Raw genomic sequence first — 19,285 nt, forward strand, 5'->3', positions numbered from 1 at the left:
ACATTCTAGTCAGATGCTTCTTAAAAACTAGTTGTATGCTCGAATGACTGTGTAGTTCTCTTATCAGGACTTTTGACTTTTAACACTTTGAGAAGTCATGTAGTCAAGTGATTCTCAACCAGGAGAGATTTTACTCCCCTAACCCATTCAGCAATGTCTGCAGACATTTTTGGTTTTCACAGCTTAGGGGTACGTAGTGCTACAAGATCAGGTAGGTAGAGGCCAGTGATGCCTTGAAATGCCCTCTCATGAACAAGGCAGCCCCTGCACACAAATAATTCCCCAACCCAAGGGGTGCTAAGGGTGAGACACTTTTTCTTAGCTATTTTCTAGGTTTGTCATGAGTTGGTTGAATCCCAGAGAGAGAATGTGACTTGTCATCCAGCTAATTAGTAGCAAAGTCTAAATTAGATTCTAGTTTTCCTGACATTCAGAGACTAATTTATGCTAATAGGAATAGTGCTGCTATACGTTTTAGTGGTCACAGAGATTTCTCCAATTTCCACTTTTGAGCTTGCTTGATGTGAAAATTAAATAATATAGAAAAAAATTAAATAATAGAATCACAACAATGGGTCAACCAATCCTGATTATCAGACTCAATTTTCTGCAGTTTAAGCAGAATTAATAAAGAAATGAGACTGTTCCACTAAGTAGAAAAGAAGGAGTAAGGAAGGAGGAATTTGGAAAGAGCAGGGTTTTCAGACCAATGTTCAACTGGGCAAAGGACAAGGATTAACAAATAATCATTGAATCAGGAATGTAAAAATTTACAAGAAGGTCATTCTTGTTCTTAATTTTTTCATCATAAATCTAGGTCATCTTGCTTTATAAAACTAAAAGTTCTACAGACTTAGATTAACCTGCAAGTTCTACACAGTGGCTCACAAAAGATTTTGCCTGCCCTTTGGAGCATAACAACCTTAAAGTAATATTGAAAAGTCAGTGGCATCAACACTTGGCAACAAATCACAAAGCACTTCCTGAAGGAAGCACGAATGTGTGTGATATCTACCATGAAGTTGTAAATTAGAATTGTGTTTGCTAGCTATTGGTGGCTCTTTCCTCAGCAGGAGATGGAGGTTTGGAGAAACAACTGCAGACATGGAACTGTGCAGATATACGTCCCTTTCATTGGTCATCGGGAATCCCAAGTCTGTGATCTTGCCAAATTTTCATTCACAACAATTGTATATTTACTACTTGTCTAGAGAAAGCAACTTTGGCACAAACACCTATGTTTCCTCTGGCACTGCTCGTATTCTCAGATTATCTAAAATGGCACCATCACTTTTTTTTTTACCTTAGATCATTAACTTTTTTCCTATTATTATATATCATGCCCTAGTTTTATAAATTCTTCCTTTTTACATTTCTGTAATGATTGTGAAAGTTATCAGAAAAAAAATGAAGTTACTAATGTTAAGAAAACCTTGACAAAGAGAGCTGGAAAACCACGAAGAGAAGGTTTTCATTCTTTTATGTCGGATAAGAAAAAAAGTTACAAAAAACATAAGCTTGCACAAAGGTTATCACAACATTATACAAAAAACTTCTGCAAGGACATCTGACCAGCAACTGCCAGTTCATACTTGGCCTGACGTCACCCTTGTTATTGATGTTTGTAGTGAGTTATAAGTATTTTAAAAATTTATTTAATGCTTTTCATTTTTTTCTTAAAAAACCTTTGTCTTCCTTTATCTGCCTAAGCACATACGTGGTTTACTATGGTACACGCATACCCATTACAAAACTTTATTCCCAAATAAATATCTTTTATTTTAGAGTCTCTTTCTGTTTATTGAGTTGACACGATGTATCCAAAAGCAGCTGAATGCACAACTCAAACTGTCATCCAAGCACACAAAGAAGGCATTGATGTGAGTATTAAACAGATTTGTTTTTATTGTGTTAAGGATACATTTAAAAGTATTTTTCTAGTGACCTAGATGAGAGGGTATGAGGCAGTATGAGAAGATTTACAAGATCAGTGCTTAGTTTGTTAAAGACTGTCATGCTTGTGGTTCAACAACTTAATTTAAGGTCCTAATGCGTTTATAAGCTACATGGTCCTTTCCATAGCTCCTTCCCATTGAAAGAGGTACAGTCAATTTAGCAAAAAGCCACCCCCACATGTTTCAGGGCCACAAGACTGCCTACTAGATTCTAAGAAAAATGGCAAGTCATCCTCTTATCACAGGGTAACTGGTTAATATGCTCCTTTTCAAGGTTTGCAATAAACGTTTAACAAAATATTTCAGCAGATTTTGCTCTCTTTACAAGTCAGTAGAAACTGGCTTTTTGAAGACACTCACTTTTCATGACTTGGATGTAAGGACTAAAGCAGATGAGAAATCTCTGCTGGGAGCATAGCTGGGAGGGGATGTCTGTGAAGGGCAGGGTGATGGCACTATGGAAGGCTTCTCTTACTGGGTTGCCACATAAAATGCAGGGAACCCAGGAAAATGTGCAATTCAGGCAAAGAATCAATATCTTTTTAGTATAAGTATGTCCCAAGCACTGTAGGTAACATGATTATACAAAAAAAGTATTGATTGTTCCTCTGAATTTCGTATTTACTTGGGTGTCTTGTATTTTATCTGCCAAATCTAGCCACCATATTTGTATACTTTTTCCTCTCTGCGTCACTCAGGTTACCCTTCCTGACCTCTGGGCCTTTGCACGTGGTAATTGTCCTGACTGGAATGCACTACTTTCACCTACTATGGTATTTTCTCTACTGTGTCTTCTTTCCCTACACTGTTTTGACATGATGTATTCAATATCAGCTTCCCCACTAGACCCTGAGCTCCTGAGGGGAAAGCCTTCTTCTTGTTTGATTCCAGTCCTTATTGTCTGGCACAAAACCTGGTCATTGTAGGAGCTCCTAAAATAAGATAGTTTTTAAATTTACATGGAAGAATTCTAGCAAATACAAAAGTAGACAGAATAATATAACTAAGCTGAAAGTACCCATGACCTGGATTCACCGATTGACAAAAGCCTTTCTTCATCTACACCATGCAGTGGGTTATGTTGGCCCCCACAGAATATAGGTCCATATCCAAACCCCTGGATCCTGTAAATGTGACCTTATTTGGAAAAAAGCTCTTTGCAGATGAAGTTAAGGAACTTGAGATGAGACCATCCTGGTATATTTAAATAGGCCCTAAATCCAATGAGAAGTGTACCCACAACAGAGAAGACACAGACACAAAGAGGGTGAGGTGCTGGAAGCCCCATGCAGAAAGTAGAGTGATGTAGCCAAGATCCAAGGAAGTCCAGAAATGCCAAGAGCCCCCAGAAGCTGTAGGATGCAGGGAAGGATTGTTCCCTAGAGCTTCCAGGGGAATGTGGGCCTCACAACTTGACTTCAGACTTCTGGCCTTCAGAATTTCTATTGTTTCAAGCCACCATGTTTGTAGGAATCTGTGACAGAAGCCACAAGAAAACAGTACAAACTTCTACTCCCCCCACTACCAAGGGATTTTTTTGAAACAAATTCCAGACAGCATATCATTTCTTCTGTACATACTACTGTTTATCTCTAGAAAGGAAGAACTACCTGTTGAAACATAATCACACTATTCTCTTATCATATTAAAATTCTATAATTCCTTAGTTTCATCAAAGCTTCAGCATTCTAGTTCATGTAAGTGTCCCATACCCGTAATCACAGCACAGGGGAGCAGACACAGTGGCCCTCAGGTGTTATTAGAGGCTCAGTGGGGCTCTGAGGAGGGCACAGAGGACAGCCCAGTGCTCCTGAGAAGCAATAGGGTAGACTTAATTGTGACCACTGGGAAGGAGCTTGCCAGGCAGGGCTAGCAAATGCACCCAGGCAGGAAGGCAAGAGGCTCCACCATGCTCAGAGGGTGGATTGGGCTGGAGATCAAGGAGTGAGGACAGGTGTGAGGATACCTTCTATATGCAGTCAGGACTCACTGCAGAATTCTGTGATTTTTTTTTTCCAATTTGTATTTTAGAAAAGCTACGCTGGTTGTAAGTGGAGAAGAGACTAGAACAAAGTGAAGCCACAGGTAGGAAGCCTGTGTCTGTCTGCTCCCTCAACCACCTCTGCCAATTGTGGGAAAGCTCATTCTAACAGGACAGCTCAAATTGCAGAAGCCCGGGTATCCCAGGGGAGATTAACATTATAGGCCCAGTATGTGGGTGGAGCTAGAAAGCACTCCTCATCTAAGCACTCTGGCACAATGACACACCACCGAAAAATGATTTTGCATATAGTAGTTACTTATATGTAATTCAAATATGCCATCTGTACCTTGGCAGCCCAGGCCTGAGTGGCACTGAGGGAACTGAGGGAATGTTCATGACGGTGGCCCCCACAGAGCCTTAAGGAGCAGAGTGAGGATGAGCCAGGAGTACATGCATTGTAAGGGACAACAGGGTGGCCTGAGAGCAGAGGGTGGGTCTGTTTGCTCTTCAATATTTCCTCACCTCCTAGAAAACTGAGGAATCCACAGCAGACAGAATCGTTGTTTTGAAAATGCATGAGAAAGAACGCTTTTATCTGAAACAAAATGACTGTCCAGGAAAAGAAGAAAATGTCTTTATGCCATTACCCAGAATGGTAACTCTTCTCCTGTGCATACCTGAAAATGTCAGGAGCGCATTTCTACATTGACATTTTAATAGATTGTATGACAAATGTTACAGGATAATTCTTGGTAAAAGTCTAACCATATAACCTACATTTCCCATTTTTACTAAATTTTTAACTTCAAGAAAGAGACAGATTAGGAGGAGATTAGAAATATGAATTCATATCAGATCCTAATGAAAAGGCTTAAAGTTTAACTAAGTTGGCAAATAGGAGTTTTTATTAATTAATTAGCATATAATTGGAAAGGGTTCATTAGCTTTACAACAGGCACAATCAACACTTAAGTAAAGCACTTCATTGTTGCAAAACTTTAGAATATTGGTCTTGCATGTTCTTAGCCTCCATGGCTGCTTTATTAAAACCTGAAAATCTTTCTGGCTTCTTCTAAAGCTTTTGCATCTGCGGGAGGTTTCCTTGGGCTGCCAGGCTGTAGAAACTTCTTCACTGTGGGCAGGTTGCTGATTCTGGTTTTCAGGGCCTGTAATTCACAAAGCACAGCCTCAGAGTGAAGCCAAGGTCTGCCACCACCATTAATACCACCCAGGGAATCTGACCCCTCCTGCCAAAGACCAAGTGAGTCCCCTCCATCAGCACCAGCATGGAGGCAGAAACAGACACCCAGTGATAAATGAAGATAAGAGGAAGACCATGTAGCTCATTTTATTTTCCGCAAAGATGTCTTAAAGATTTAATCAGTTCAGTCATCCCTATCTTTCTCCTTACATATCAATCCTGTAGATTAGTGACTCTTGTATAAGACAAGAAAAAATAATGTGCCTGTGAGATATCAACACAGGTCAGTCTCTAAGCAGAAGTGAAAATATGGAGAAATGAGTTGGAAAGGAAAATGTTATAGAAAATATTAAAGTCAAACCATGGGACCACCTTTTCTCAGTGAGAGATACAGGGTTGGGGGCAGTGTGTTGGGTGTGCTGTGCACAGAGGAACACAACTATCTGACAGCTCCTGCTGCCCACCCTGGCCAGAGCCTAAGGAAGGAACCAGACGGAAAGGGCCCTGCTCAGACCAATTCAGTGTGGGAACACAAGGACAGTCTTGGGATAAAGGGAATCACAGAACTCAGGAACAGACCACAGAGGAATGGGGGAGGAAGGAAGATGCTGGGCCCTGGGTCCTTTCCATGATAAAAGGCAAAATACTTTTCATGGGGTAGCATGACCACAAATTTCCTTTCCAGAACAAGCGTCTTTTCATGCCTCAAAATTGGGGTCTGGAAGCTCATTTTGGAGACCTGGGGGTAGTGAAGGCCTGAAAAAGGCTGGGGTCAGAACATGGCCAGTCCAAGGGCCCAGATACTAGATCCCAAGATGGGACATGTGGGGCTGTCTGTCTGAGGGCTGTGAAATGGGTCACCTTCAGCAGAGGGAAGCTGGAGATAAGGCTGGAGTCAAGCTCTTCCACATAGTAGAGAAGTTCCACCAGGCTAATGTCAGCCCGGCTCAGCTTGTTGCCAACAAGGTAGTCTTGTCCATGGCTCTGTAACACCTGGAGAATTTGAGGAATCAGATCAGGAACACATGCACACCCAGGCTGGGATCCCTGCTTCTCCCTGAGTCTTTCCAGCCTGACATTCCCACCTGTGTTGCCTAACTGGATGGTGTGAAGGTCCAGGCCTTTGTTTATGTTCCCTGATTGAGTGAGGGAGCAAGAATGTGGCTCTGCTCACTCCTCAGTTGGAGCTCAGGCTCCCATTTTCTCTTCTCATTCCACATCACTGTGGCATCCACACCATCCACCTGCTTGCATTTTCCACATGGGCCAGGGGTTTAGCACCTGCTACTGCATGTTCTGTCTGCCCCAGGCCCTACAGCGTGTAGCCTTGACATTCAGGATGTGGCTCTACAATCTGCTCTCTCCCTCTCCAATCTCCCTTGGGCAGTGACTCCACCTTCATGACAGCACTCTTCCTCCAGGAGTAGACTATTTCAGAGTCTTCATTTCTCCATATGTTCCATAGACTCAACAGTCAACCTCTAGTGTGATTCAGAGCCTTCCACAGCCCACGTTCTACTTAAAAACATAAAATTTTGTTGAATAGAGAATTCTATATTGGGGTCTAGTAAATTGAAATTTTGCTGGAAAATTATAACTTGGGTATAAGTGGTATCATTGTTCCTCCAAGTCTATCTTCATAAAATGCCTTGTCTGCTTTCCTCATTTCCTGCTCTATCTCCCTGGGATCTGAAGTAAACCTGGGTTGTTATACATAAAGTTTCAGTGACGCAAAAAGAATAGCAGTTGAATATAAAATTTTCTTTTTAATTCTCAGCAAGGCAAGGTACTTCTGTATAGAAGGGTGCGCCCTCACAGATGGAACAATGGTGAGCACACACTTGGACAAAGGAGGGGAAGGGTTTCTTATCCCTGACGAATGTGGCCCCTGCTGCTGTGTCGTTCCCCTATTGGCTAGGGTTAGACCGCACTGGCTAAACTAATTCTGATTGGCTAATTTAAAGAGAATGAGGGGGTGAGTGCTTTGGTGGGAGTCAGGGCAGAGCAGGTAGCCAGTAATCGGAATGAGTTAGGAGGAGCAGGTAATCGGAATGAGTTTGGGTAGAGCAGGTAATCGGAATGAGTTAGGGTAGAGCAGGTAATCGGAATGGGTCAGGGTGGAGCAGGTGATCGGAATGAGTTAGGGTGGAGCAGGTGATCGGAATGAGTCAGGGTGGCGTAGGTAATCGAAAAAGATTGCTTTACGAGGTAGTTAAGTTTAAAAGTAGAAGGCAAAAAATTGAATATACTGACATGTTAATTCTTTGAAAAGAAATTTAGAACTCCTATCTAACAGGGTGAACTTGAATTCATCATCTTTCTTGCAATATCGGCTCTGACTCCTAACCTGCACTGTTATAATCTGCAAGGTGAAGTGTCTAGGAGTGAACTGCACTGACGTCTGCAACTTACTTTAAAATGAGTTTTAAAAAATCTTCCTCTCCACCCCACCGTCACTATCCTTTTAAGAAATATCCATCTCTGAAACACTGCAATATTCTCTGGTTGGGAAATTGGTCTCCTGTCTTCCTACACATGGTGCCAGAATAGTTTCTAATGGATCGCTTTCATCATGTTCATCTTCAGACAAAGCCTGTGTTCCTCAGACTCAACAGCAACCTCTAGTGTGGTTCAGAGCCTTCCACAGCCCATGTTCTACTTATGAACATAAAATTGTTGAATAGAGAATTCTATACTGGGGTCTAGTAAATTGAAATTTTGCTGGAAAATTATAACTTGGGGATAAGTGGTATCACTGTTCCTCTAAGTCAATTTTCATAAAATGCCTTGAGAGTCAGAGAGCTGAATTGGTGTTCAGGAAGTCTCACTGAAAGTGAAGGTCAGTGCCCCAGGAATGCCCAGCCACTATTTATCTACTGGCCTCTAAACTCAGTGCCCCAAAATGCTGAACAGCTTCACCTACTTTTTCGAAGGCAGGGAAATAGCGACTTTTTGTTTTCTCTTTGATCAAGGCAATCTTGGCATCTTTTTCCTCAGGTCGACATAAGGGCAGAAGAAGGATCATTTCATTCAAATCTGCCATACCTTCTGTATACATATCAATTCTGAAAGACAAAAACAGCCAAAGCATCAAATGCCTCTTGCCTTAGATTTTGTAGATTTATAAAAACCTAAGAGAATAGAGGGTCAGATGGTGGCAAGGTAATTCATCTCCAGTGGGTGCCTTTTATATTCTAGCCATTATGCTCTGATTTTTGCATGTATGTTGACGTTTCCTTCTTTCTTTCTTTTTCTTTTTCTTTTTCTTTTTTTTTGAGATGGAGTTTCCCTCATTCTCCCAAGCCAGAGTGAAGTTACACAATCTTGGCTCACTGCAACCTTTGCCTCCAGGGTTCAAGTGATTCTCCTGCCTCAGCCTCCAGAGTAGCTGGGATTACAGACGCCTGCCAATATGCCCAGATAATTTTTGTATTTTTAGTAGAGATAGGGTTTCTCCATGTTGGCCAGGCTGGTCTCAAACCCCTGACCTCACGTGATCCACCCGCCTTGGCCTCCCAAAGTGCTAGGATATAGGGGTGAGCCACCATGCCTGGCTGCCTTTTATTTCTTAAAACAACTTATCGAGGTAGATATATCTCTAAAATCTTTGTTATGCACATGACCAAATACAGGTACAAAGAGCATCGGTGACCTGTCTACAGTCACAGTCATGAGAGAAATTGGTGGAATCACTGCCAGTACCCACTGATGCTGTGCCAGGATTTATCATCTCCATTGTGGTTTGTTCTGTGCATAAACTTCGTGTGAGTCAAATGGCCAAAGACTTGCCTCCTAAGTAATCCCAAGAGAGTCCCTGGCACAGCCATCTCAGTCATGTTCCTTGTCCTGTCTCATCATTTTACATCTCCCAGGCCCACTTCTATGCCCAATATTAGCAGTTTTTCCAATTACTCCCATGAAACATAATTCTACAGCCCTATCCATGTGCTATTGCCCGACTCTAGCCATGTGTGCCTTACTTGAGACCCCACCTAAAAGATCCCCTTCCTTGGTGAAATTCTATACACAGTTACAACCAGGACATATTTTAGGAGACCTTTTTTTCTTTTGTGTTTAACTAGGTTTTCCACAGTACTTTTTAAAACAACAGTTTCATTGATGTATGGTCACATATTATCATTGTCACCCATTAAATTATAGTATTCAGTCACTTTTAGTAAATTTACAGAATTCTGCAAATATCATCACACTCTAATTCTAGAATATTTTTATCACCCTGATAAGGACATCTGTACCCATTGAGTATTCATTTTCCCCAAACCCCAAACCCTTTAGCTTCAGGCAACCACTAGTCTACTTGCTGCCTCTATGGGTTTGAATATTCTAGACATTTCATACTCACAATCCTACAATATGTGGACTTCTGTGTCTAATTTCTTTTATGTAACATGTCTTTAAGGCTCAACTTTCTTGTAGCATGCATCAGTACTTCATTTCTTTTCATGAGTAAATATTGTTCCATTGCATGGCTAAGGCACACTTTGTTCCTCCATTTATTGGTTGATGGATATTTGGGTTATTTCTACGTTTTGAATACCATGAAAATTGCTGTTATTTGCACTGTACGTTTATGTACAAGATTTGGTGTGGAAGTATTTTGATTCTTTTGGTATATACCTAGTAGAGGAATTGCTGGGTCATTGGTAACTACACTAAACTTTTTGAAGAACTGCCAACAGTTTCACATAGGATGTTATTTAGAATCAGGCAGCCCTATTGCAACAGTGAGGAGACCCCATGGCTTTGCTGGTATTCGATAAATCTAGCTGCTTCAGCCTTGAATCAATGTTTCAAGGTAACCCCAGAGTTCTGGGTGCCAGCCTCTACTAGCCCTGCTCAAGTTGACCAATCCATATAATTGGCTGGTAACTTGGGTTCCTGGTCATCATTCTTGGAATTACTGGGACCTGAGATTCAGCTTCTTTGCAGTCTTCCCTCCCCAGGCCTTCATCTACAGACTCTCAAACATTCTATGCCTGTCCTAAGCTGTTGGCTGGAGTCCAGCCTCTGAAGGCCTGAGCACCTGGAATCATGATTCCCCATCATCCTGAGTTCATGGTTCATCAGTGTTTGGAAACCTCTGTCAGGGTGCTGGATCCATGGAATGCATCCTCTTCTAGAATCACACTCACCTGAACCCTCCCCATGTTCACTGTTCCCTCATCCCCATGGGACTCTGCAATACTGGACCTCAGTATACACGCCCAAGGCCCAACCTGCTCCTGGTCATGATGCTCCTGCCATGGTCTCACCCACTCAAGGAAGGACCTAAATCACTCTGTGTTCTCTGTGGATGGAAGAACAGAAAATATACCGTACAGGGCTCTCTCCTTTATGTCTTTCCCGTAGAGGTTGTATTTGCTGGCAATGTAGTTGAGAATGGCTCTGGTCTGTACCAACTTCATCCCATCAATCTCAACCATTGGTACTTGCTGGAACATCAAACTCCCATCTTTAGAAAGAAGGAAAAAAAAGGAACATGACATTTCTATGAATCCCACTATTTCAGGAAGAAAAATGATGGTTGAAATGACTGAGGTTATAAAATGAAAAAGAAATTATTGCCTGCTAACCTCAAAAACGAAATAGTATTTTGATTTTAGCTGCCTGTAGTTCTTTTTCTGACCTGATTCCTTTCACCTTTTAGCCTGTTATTTCATTTATGTTTTTATTCCCCATCCAGGTACATAGTAGGTCCCTTGTATTTTTCTTGCATTGATTTATCGTCATGATATTTTAGGAAAAAGCTGAGACAGGTTACAACGGGAGTGCCAGAGAGATGTCATTTAAAATGAGAACTTCCCAGGGTAAGTCTCATGGTGTTCATGGCCTTTAAAGTAGGTTCTGAGACACAATTTTATGTAGAGGTCCCTTTCTGTGTTCTTCCAAGCCTACAGTATTACTACAATATGACCTTACCACATGACCCATGAAAGAAAACAACTCAAGGTAATGGCCACATCTATTTCCATTCTTTTCGTCTTATTCATGTTCTTGTGTGTCCTTGGATGGGGAAGGCTGTGTGGGATCCTGAGCTGATGACCACAGCTCATTCATGGTGCCCCAAGCATGAAAACAAGGAAAGGGCATTCTCAGGGCACTGGGGATGGTTCCTCTAGCCAATACTCTGAGAGGTCTGGCCTTTTAGCCTGGAGATAGTTGCCAGACCCGTTCAGGGAGCCACATCCCTTCCACTTTAACCACCTTCTCCCTCTCCACCACCACAGCTACCACCCCCCACACACATAGGCATCGCCTGGTGTTAAAATCTTCAACTGTGGCTGGGCACGGTGGCTCACACCTGTAATCCCAGCACTTTGGGAGGCCGAGGCGGGCGGATCACGAGGTCAGGAGATCGAGACCATCCTGGCTAACACGATGAAACCCCGTCTCTACTAGAAATACAAAAAAAAAAAAAAAAAAAAAAAAAAAAAAACTAGCCTGGTGTGGTGTCTGGCGCCTGTAGTCCCAGCTACTCGGGAGGCTGAGGCAGGAGAATGGCATGAACCTGGGAGGCGGAGCTTGCAGTAAGCCGAGATCATGCCACTGCACTCCAGCCTGGGCGACACAGCGAGACTCTGTCTCAAAAAAAAAAAAAAAATCAATCTTCAACGGTACCTTCTCTACTAGATACCCTCATCAGAGGCACTTAGAGACTTGATCTTACCATTTCTTAACTTTTCCAAATCTTCTGCAGATCCTATAAATTTCTCTTCAAACTGGAAGCAGAAACAGTAAATGGGTTCTTGTTAGTTCGTTCCATAGCATTACAGACTTGTGACCTTGAATGGCCTCCATCTGGTACATAATTTGGAGAACATAAGATTTCTGAGTTTGGCAGGGGACACAGAAGAAGCTGGTCATGGCCGCTTGGAAATTTAGATTTTATCCCTCAAGAAACAGGCATGGGTCGGACCATGCTCATGCTCATGGGTCTGACCATGGGTCAGAACTGCTCAATCTTCTTTTTTATTTTATTTATTTATTTATTTATTTATTTATTTATTTATTTATTTATTTGAGACAGAGTCTCACTTTGTCGCCCAGGCTTAAGTACAGTGGTGTGATCATGGCTCATTGCAGCCTTGATCTACCAGGCCCAAGTGACCCTCCCACCTCAGCCACATGAGTAGCTGGGACTATAGGCATGCACCATCACATCCAGCTAATTTTTTATTTCTATTTTGTAGTGCTGGGGTCTCGCTGTGTTGCCTAGACTCATCTTGAACTCCTGGGCTCAAGCAATCCTCCCCTATCGGCCTCCCAAAGTGCTGGGATTAAAGGTGTGACCCACTGCTCCTGGCCTGCTCCGTCTTTTACTTCACCTCCCCACGATCTCACAAATGTCCATGATTAGGGAGGGAACGTCACTGGAGAAAAGGCACTGAGCTGCAGAGCTGATGTCTGGGTGACAATGAAACAGGGTATTCATTTGTACACAGAAAACAACCTGGAATGGCAGTGTGTGGATTTCTTGTGTGCTTATTTCCTCCTAGGTTTGAGAAAGGTGAGTCCCAAGCCCTCGTGAAGCATTGGAGAAAGTGCCACCCCGAGGTTCAGGTCCACACAGCGCTGTGAGGCTGAAGGGGCGCGCTAGAAGTTCCTTTCACAGGACACCACCTCACCTGAAACCCTCCTTTTCTGCTGACACCCGAGGGACAAGATCTTCTGAGTTTTTCCATTACTCACTCTGGAGGAAAACCCTCAGGCAGTTAGTTACTGAGGGACTCTGGTCTGGACTGGGAAGTGTTTTTCTCAGTGACACCTCTAGAGGGCAGCACTTAGCGGAGTCCCACAGACACCTCCCAGCATTTCCTGCTCAAACACTGGGAGGATGGCCTGGTAACACTGGGGAATGCCTGGGTGTTCTAGAAGCCCCCACCCCTGATTTTAACCACGTGTTTTCTTATCTGAGTCCTCCTAGACATGTATGTAGTCTGCCTTAGGGCAGGAATTGTGTCTACCTTGTTCACTGCCAATCCTCAGGACAGAACCTGGCACTTAATAGGTGCACAACAAAATAACCACTGACTGAATATACTCAGTCTTTAACAGGCAGTTTGTTACAATCCACTCCTTCCCTGACCTCATTGTGGTTTATAGTTTATGTTTAATGACATTTAGTTTCCATGTACTTAGCATTTTATTGTATAAATTTCTCATATATATAAAAAATACACAAGAAATACAGTGGTCCTCTTTGTTTCAATCATCTAGATGCAATAATCACCAACTTAAGCCAGTCTTTCATTTCTATGCCCAGCTTCTCTCCTCCTCTGTCATAATATGAAACAAATCTGAGGTATCATATTATCTCATCCTAAATACTTCAGTGTGTATCTCTGAAACATAACAGAAACATCATACCTAACATCACAAAATGACACTAAAAAATTTAACAGTAATTCTTTAATATTATCTAACATTCAATCAATATTCAGGTTCCTAATTGTTATGTGTCATAAGTTATATTTTATAGTTTGTTTAAATCCTAATGCAAATAAGGTCCACTCATTGTGATTAGTTAATTCTTTTCAAAATATATTTTAATTGTTCATGTGTTCTTTTTCATGTGCTCTTTAATGGACAGATTTTTAAATTTTCATTTGGTAAAATTTGTCCATTTAAAAAAAAATAACTGGGGATGTTTTTATTTGAGGCCAAAATATTCACAGGTCATCTAGTATGGAAGTCTCTTGGCTTACTAAAATATTTTGATACAATCAATTAGGTCCAACTTAAGATGACCTAACTTAGAACATACCTCCACTCCAGCTGCAGCCAAGAGCCACCGGATGGGCTCCATTCTGCCCCGTCCATTGAAGTAGTGAAGCTTGGGCTTCCCTGCCATGGTAACAGTCTCTTGGTTTCTCTAAAATGAATGAATGAATGCATGAATGGATGAATGAATGAGTCTAGAGAAGCAAAATGCACGCTAGTATATGAATGGTTGAACAACAGGAGTGTCTTCCTTCTTCATAGCAGGATTGTTTCCACCTGTGAATTCTGTTTGCACTAGACAGGTCCAACACCAGTGTGACTTCACAGGGTCCCTCTGAGATTCTGAGGCTTTCCTGTGTAAGACCTTTGTTTTCATTTATTTATTTTTATGTTGGTAATTATTCCAGGCACTACTGACTTGCATTATGTTCCAACCTACTTGGTGACTTCATGTGCCTTATAAAAACTATATGTTCTATTGATATATCTAGTTCTCCCCTCAAGAGTTCCCAAATTATTGAGCTAGAAGGGATCTAGCTAGCCCTTCCTCCAGGTTTGTAATGAATATGTTGAACCCCAAAGAAAGTATGTGCAATTTGCCAACTAGCTAGTTAGTGTCAAAGTCTGGATTAGAACCTAGGTCTTCTGACATTCAGACTAGTTTCTTCCTGTTATGCCTCATTATTGACTATTTACAGCCTGCAGAAGTTACCATTTTTAGCTACCAATGACTTTCTTCACAGAATTGGAAAAAACTACTTTAAAGTTCATATGGAACCAAAAAAGAGCCCGCATTGCCAAGTCAATCTTCAGCCAAAAGAACAAAGCTGGAGGCATCACACTACCTGACTTCAAACTATAGTACAAGGCTACAGTAACCAAAACAGCACGGTACTGGTACCAAAACAGACATATAGATCAATGGAACAGAACAGAGCCCTCAGAAATAATGCCACATATCTACAACTATCTGATCTTTGACAAACCTGAGAAAAACAAGCAATGGGGAAAGGATTCCCTATTTAATAAATGGTGCTGGGAAAACTGGCTAGCCATATGTAGAAAGCTGAAACTGGATCCCTTCCTTACACCTTATACAAAAATCAATTCAAGATGGATTAAAGACTTAAACATTAGACCTAAAACCATAAAAACCCTAGAAGAAAACCTAGGCAGTACCATTCAGGACATAGGCATGGGCAAGGACTTCATGTCTAAAACATCAAAAGCAATGGCAACAAAAGCCAAAATTGACAAATGGGATCTAATTAAACTAAAGAGCTTCTGCACAGCAAAATAAACTACCATCAGAGTGAACAGGCAACCTACAAAATGGGAGAAAATTTTCACAACCTACTTATCTGACAAAAGGCTAATATCCAGAATCTACAATGAACTCAAACAAATTTACAAGAAAAAAACAACCCCATCAAAAAGTGAGCGAAGGACACGAACAGACACTTCTCAAAAGAAGACATTTATGCAGCCAAAAAACACATGAAAAAATGCTCACCATCACCGGCCATCAGAGAAATGCAAATCAAAACCACAATGAGATACCATCTCACACCAGTTAGAATGGCAATCATTAAAAAGTCAGGAAATAACAGGTGCTGGAGAGGATGTGGAGAAATAGGAACACTTTTACACTGTTGGTGGGAATGTAAACTAGTTCAACCATTGTGGAAGTCAGTGTGGCGATTCCTCAGGGATCTAGAACTAGAAATACCATTTGACCCAGCCATCCCATTACTGGGTATATACCCAAAGGATTATAAATCATGCTGCTATAAAGACACATGCACACGTATGTTTATTGCGGCACTACTCACAATAGCAAAGACTTGGAACCAAGCCAAATGTCCAACAATGATAGACTGGATTAAGAAAATGTGGCAGATATACACCATGGAATACTATGCAGCCATAGAAAATGATGAGTTCATGTCCTTTGTAGTGACATGGATGAAGCTGGAAACCATCATTCTCAGCAAACTATCGCAAGGACAAAAAAACCAAACACCGCATGTTCTCGCTCATAGGTGGGAATTGAACAATGAGAACACTTGGACACAGGAAGGGGAACATCACACTCTGGGGACTGTTGTGGGGTGGGGGGAGGGGGAAGGGATAGCATTGGGAGATATACCTAGTGCTGGATGACGAGTTGGTGGGTGCAGCACCCAGCATGGCACATGTATACATATGTAACGAACCTGCACATTGTGCACATGTACCCTACAACTTAAAGTATAATAATAATGAATAAATAAATTAAAAAAAAAAGAAGTTACCATTTTTATGTCCCCCACCCCTCAAACTGTGAGCTCCCGGGAAGCAGAGAAGTTGTCATAGTCTTTAAGCACAGTGTAGTGCATTGCTCAAAGTTCAGTCCGTGCTTCATAGGATATAACATGGCTAGATATCTCAAGAGCAATCTTTTTTTTTTTTTTTTGCCATTTGCCTATAGCGCTCGCTGTTTTAGACTACAGTAGCATAGAGTAATTAAAAAACAAACTAGGGCTGGGCATGGTGGCTCATACTTATAATCCCAGCACTTCGGAAGGCTGAGGAGGGAAGATTGCTTGAGCTCAGGAGTTCAGGACTGGCCTGGGCAATTAAATAAAGTCTCTATTAAAAAAAAAAAATTAGCCAGGATTGGTGTTCCACACCTGTAGTCCCAGATACCCAGGAGGCTGAGGCAGGAAGATCACTTGAGCCCAAGATGTTAAGGCTGCAGTGAAACATGGCCACATCACTGCATTCCAGCCTGGGTGACAGAATGAGACTGTCTCAAAACAAACAAAAAGCATGAAAAAAACCAAGCTAGGATTATGGCAATAAAATAACCAATCCTAATTATGAAACCCACCAATCTGCTGTTTAAAAAGAATTATCAAAGCAACCAAACTCTCCCACATAGTAGAAACATCATGACTACACAAAAAATATTTTTTTTAATTGGATAAGTGCTTTGGCAGGGTAGCCCAGGGTAATATTTCATTTGGCAAATAGAAAGAACTTGCATATAGAAGGAATGTGCATGTTCTGTTGGACAGGGAATATAACAGCTTAAGAGGGGGTTATTATTATCCTTAGATCTACTTGCCTACTACCCTAAAAGTCCTATATATTTAGATTCACTTGCAATTTTGAGACTTTAAACCCTGCTCACCCTTTGGTCCCAGATACTTTGAACAAGAAGGAGGAGGAGGAAGAAGAGGCGGAATAGGAAAAAGAGGAAGAGGAAGAAGAAAGAGGGCAAAGAGAACAAAGAGAAGGAGGGAAGAAAGAGGAGAAGGAAAAATAGCATGCTGCTTGGTGCTCAATCACAAAGTCACTTATATGAGCAATAAACTAATCTGTGCAAAATCAATGATGGAAGTGTAAATTTAGATCCTGATTGTCAAGCATTGATGATTGGTTTCCCATTTGGAAGTGCCAGCTCTAGAGGAATACGACCATCCAGATGTATTTTCTTTTCATTGATCAAGTGGTGCTCCCAAATGTGTGACCCTGCCCACTTTAAATCTAGTATAATTGTGTGTTGACTCCTGTGAATCACAGGAATGAATCACACGAATACATGTTTTTAATAAACAGCTTTACCATAAGCAAGCTTTGGCATGTGGCCTGGCACTGATGTGGTTGTATTTTCAGATTGCCCACAATGATACCACTCTTACTTTTCTCATATCATCAAATTCTTTGCCCTTGTTTTCTAAATTGTTGAGTATTATTTTTCTTTACCGACCTGTCCTTCAGGAACTAACAAGCAATGCTTAAATTGTCTCCTAAGCACACAGAAAAACAGCAAGAACATAAAGTACTCACACAAACTAACACATTTAAATTTGTTTTTCTTAGTGAAGTAGACATGAGAACATTTGTGAAGATGTTTAAGGTCAATACTAACCTGATTAAAGTCTAGCCGGTCTCCGCTCAGCTTCTCAAGGCCACCTCCTGATGTGTATGTTAGCTGTTTTAATACTATGACAACTCCTGCCTTCTGAAGGGGGTGGAGTCTAGTTGGGAGCGGCCACTCCCACACCACTTTAGTCTCCAGACTTCCATGATCTGCTAGGAAGAAAATGACAGCAATTAATTTCAAGGCTATCCATAAATGCACAAAAAGATTTCATATCTATTTGCCTGCCTCAGAAGGTCACTGGGGACCAGTATCCTGTGAACACTGCTTAAGGAGGATCTTGTTAAATAGGCTGCAGATTTATAACAGATGAGAAAACATTGTGGGGAGAGGAGGAAAGTGTCATAGGAGAGTCATAGGAGATGTCAGGAAAGGGGACTTGATAAAGAGCATAGGGAGATTGCCTTCTAAATTTGTTTAAAAAGACTAAATTACAAATAATGTCACAAAGTTTTATAGGCCCAAAGAGTCTGGCTGAGTTGTCCTTGCCCTGGGCAGTCAAAAGACCTCAGCTGCATTCCCTGAGGTCATTTGCAGATTTTTCTCTGTGACTTACCAGTTAGCCTTTCTCCCTAGCCCAAGGCTCTGCATGCTGTTTCTTCTATTTGGAGCACTATTTTCTCCCCTGCTCCCAGGCATCCTGTGCTTCCTCTATCACATCACTCTTTCTACATTCCGTGCATCATGTCTGCTTTCCCCCTGTTGAGTGTGAGCTCCTTGAGGCAGGGCCTCAAGTCCTGGTGGTTAACCAAGTCCCCATGGCTAACCACAGTGCCTGGCACATAGAAAGGGCTTAATACATGTATATGTAATTTCTACTTTTCTAAAGGAAATTGTCTGACATACATAAATCTAGAAAGAACACTACAAAGCCTTGATGTACCCATCACCTTGCTTCAAAAATTATTGACAATATTTGAAGCAAATCTCAGACTTAGTTTTTTCCCTCTATAATCTAATGTGTATCTTTTAGACTTGTGGGGGGTGGGGGGCATTATTTATGTAACAGAAAAATTGCAAAACTAGTACAAGTTTCCCAAATACCCCTCACCCAGCATCCTCTAATGTTAACATCTTATGTAACCATAGTACAATGATCGAATCCAGGAATTTGACGTTGATACACTATTGACTAAACTCCAGGCCTTACTTGAATTTCACCAGTTTTTCAATCAGTATCTTTTTTCTAACCCAGGATCCCATCCAGGACCCCAGCACCGCATTTCGTTGTCACATCTCCTTAGTTACCTCCAAACTATGGCAGTTCCTCAGTCTTTTCTTGTCTTTCATGATGGTGGCATTTTTGAAGAGTAATGGTCAATTATTTTGTGGAATGTACCTCAATTTGGGTCTATCTGATGTTTTCTCATGACTCGATCGACGACATACATTTTTTGCAAAATGTCACAGCAGTTGTTCCAGTCTCAGCTTATCATTTCCACCCATAATTTCATATCTGAGACATGGTATGTCTT

At 41.5% G+C, this 19,285-nt stretch overlaps 1 protein-coding gene across 3 annotated transcripts; it reads right to left on the reverse strand.

Moving 5' to 3' along the window:
- Positions 1 to 4,558: 4,558 nt before the first annotated feature.
- GSTA3 (glutathione S-transferase alpha 3) lies at positions 4,559 to 17,873 on the reverse strand. Of its 3 annotated transcripts, XM_024357239.3 has the most exons (7): positions 17,799 to 17,864; positions 13,926 to 14,033; positions 11,829 to 11,880; positions 10,481 to 10,613; positions 8,064 to 8,205; positions 6,002 to 6,133; positions 4,559 to 5,105 (listed from the first exon to the last, which is right to left on the reverse strand). In XM_024357239.3, the coding sequence occupies exons 2-7, from the start codon at positions 14,010 to 14,012 to the stop codon at positions 4,983 to 4,985; spliced, it is 669 nt and encodes a 222-aa protein (XP_024213007.1). In that variant the 5' UTR covers positions 14,013 to 14,033; positions 17,799 to 17,864; the 3' UTR covers positions 4,559 to 4,982. The 3 variants fall into 3 exon arrangements, with proteins under 3 accessions (XP_024213007.1, XP_063669195.1, XP_016811161.1); XM_063813125.1 differs by lacking the exon at positions 11,829 to 11,880 and having other exon boundaries at positions 17,799 to 17,857; XM_016955672.4 differs by lacking the exons at positions 11,829 to 11,880; positions 13,926 to 14,033 and having other exon boundaries at positions 4,824 to 5,105; positions 17,799 to 17,873.
- Between the last annotated feature and the right edge of the window lie 1,412 nt (positions 17,874 to 19,285).

This window comes from Pan troglodytes, chromosome 5 (assembly GCF_028858775.2).
Source record: "Pan troglodytes isolate AG18354 chromosome 5, NHGRI_mPanTro3-v2.0_pri, whole genome shotgun sequence".
In the NCBI taxonomy this organism is placed as follows: Eukaryota; Metazoa; Chordata; class Mammalia; order Primates; family Hominidae; genus Pan; species Pan troglodytes.

Excerpts from the sequence above, each read along its gene's own strand:
- GSTA3 (XM_024357239.3), bottom strand. The coding sequence starts at position 14,012 with ATGGCAGGGAAGCCCAAGCTTCACTACTTCAATGGACGGGGCAGAATG. Across the intron at positions 11,881-13,925 it reads TGGCTGCAGCTGGAGTGGAG|TTTGAAGAGAAATTTATAGG; the intron begins GTATGTTCTAAG and ends TTCTGCTTCCAG. Across the intron at positions 8,206-10,480 it reads GACATAAAGGAGAGAGCCCT|AATTGATATGTATACAGAAG; the intron begins GTACGGTATATT and ends TTTGTCTTTCAG.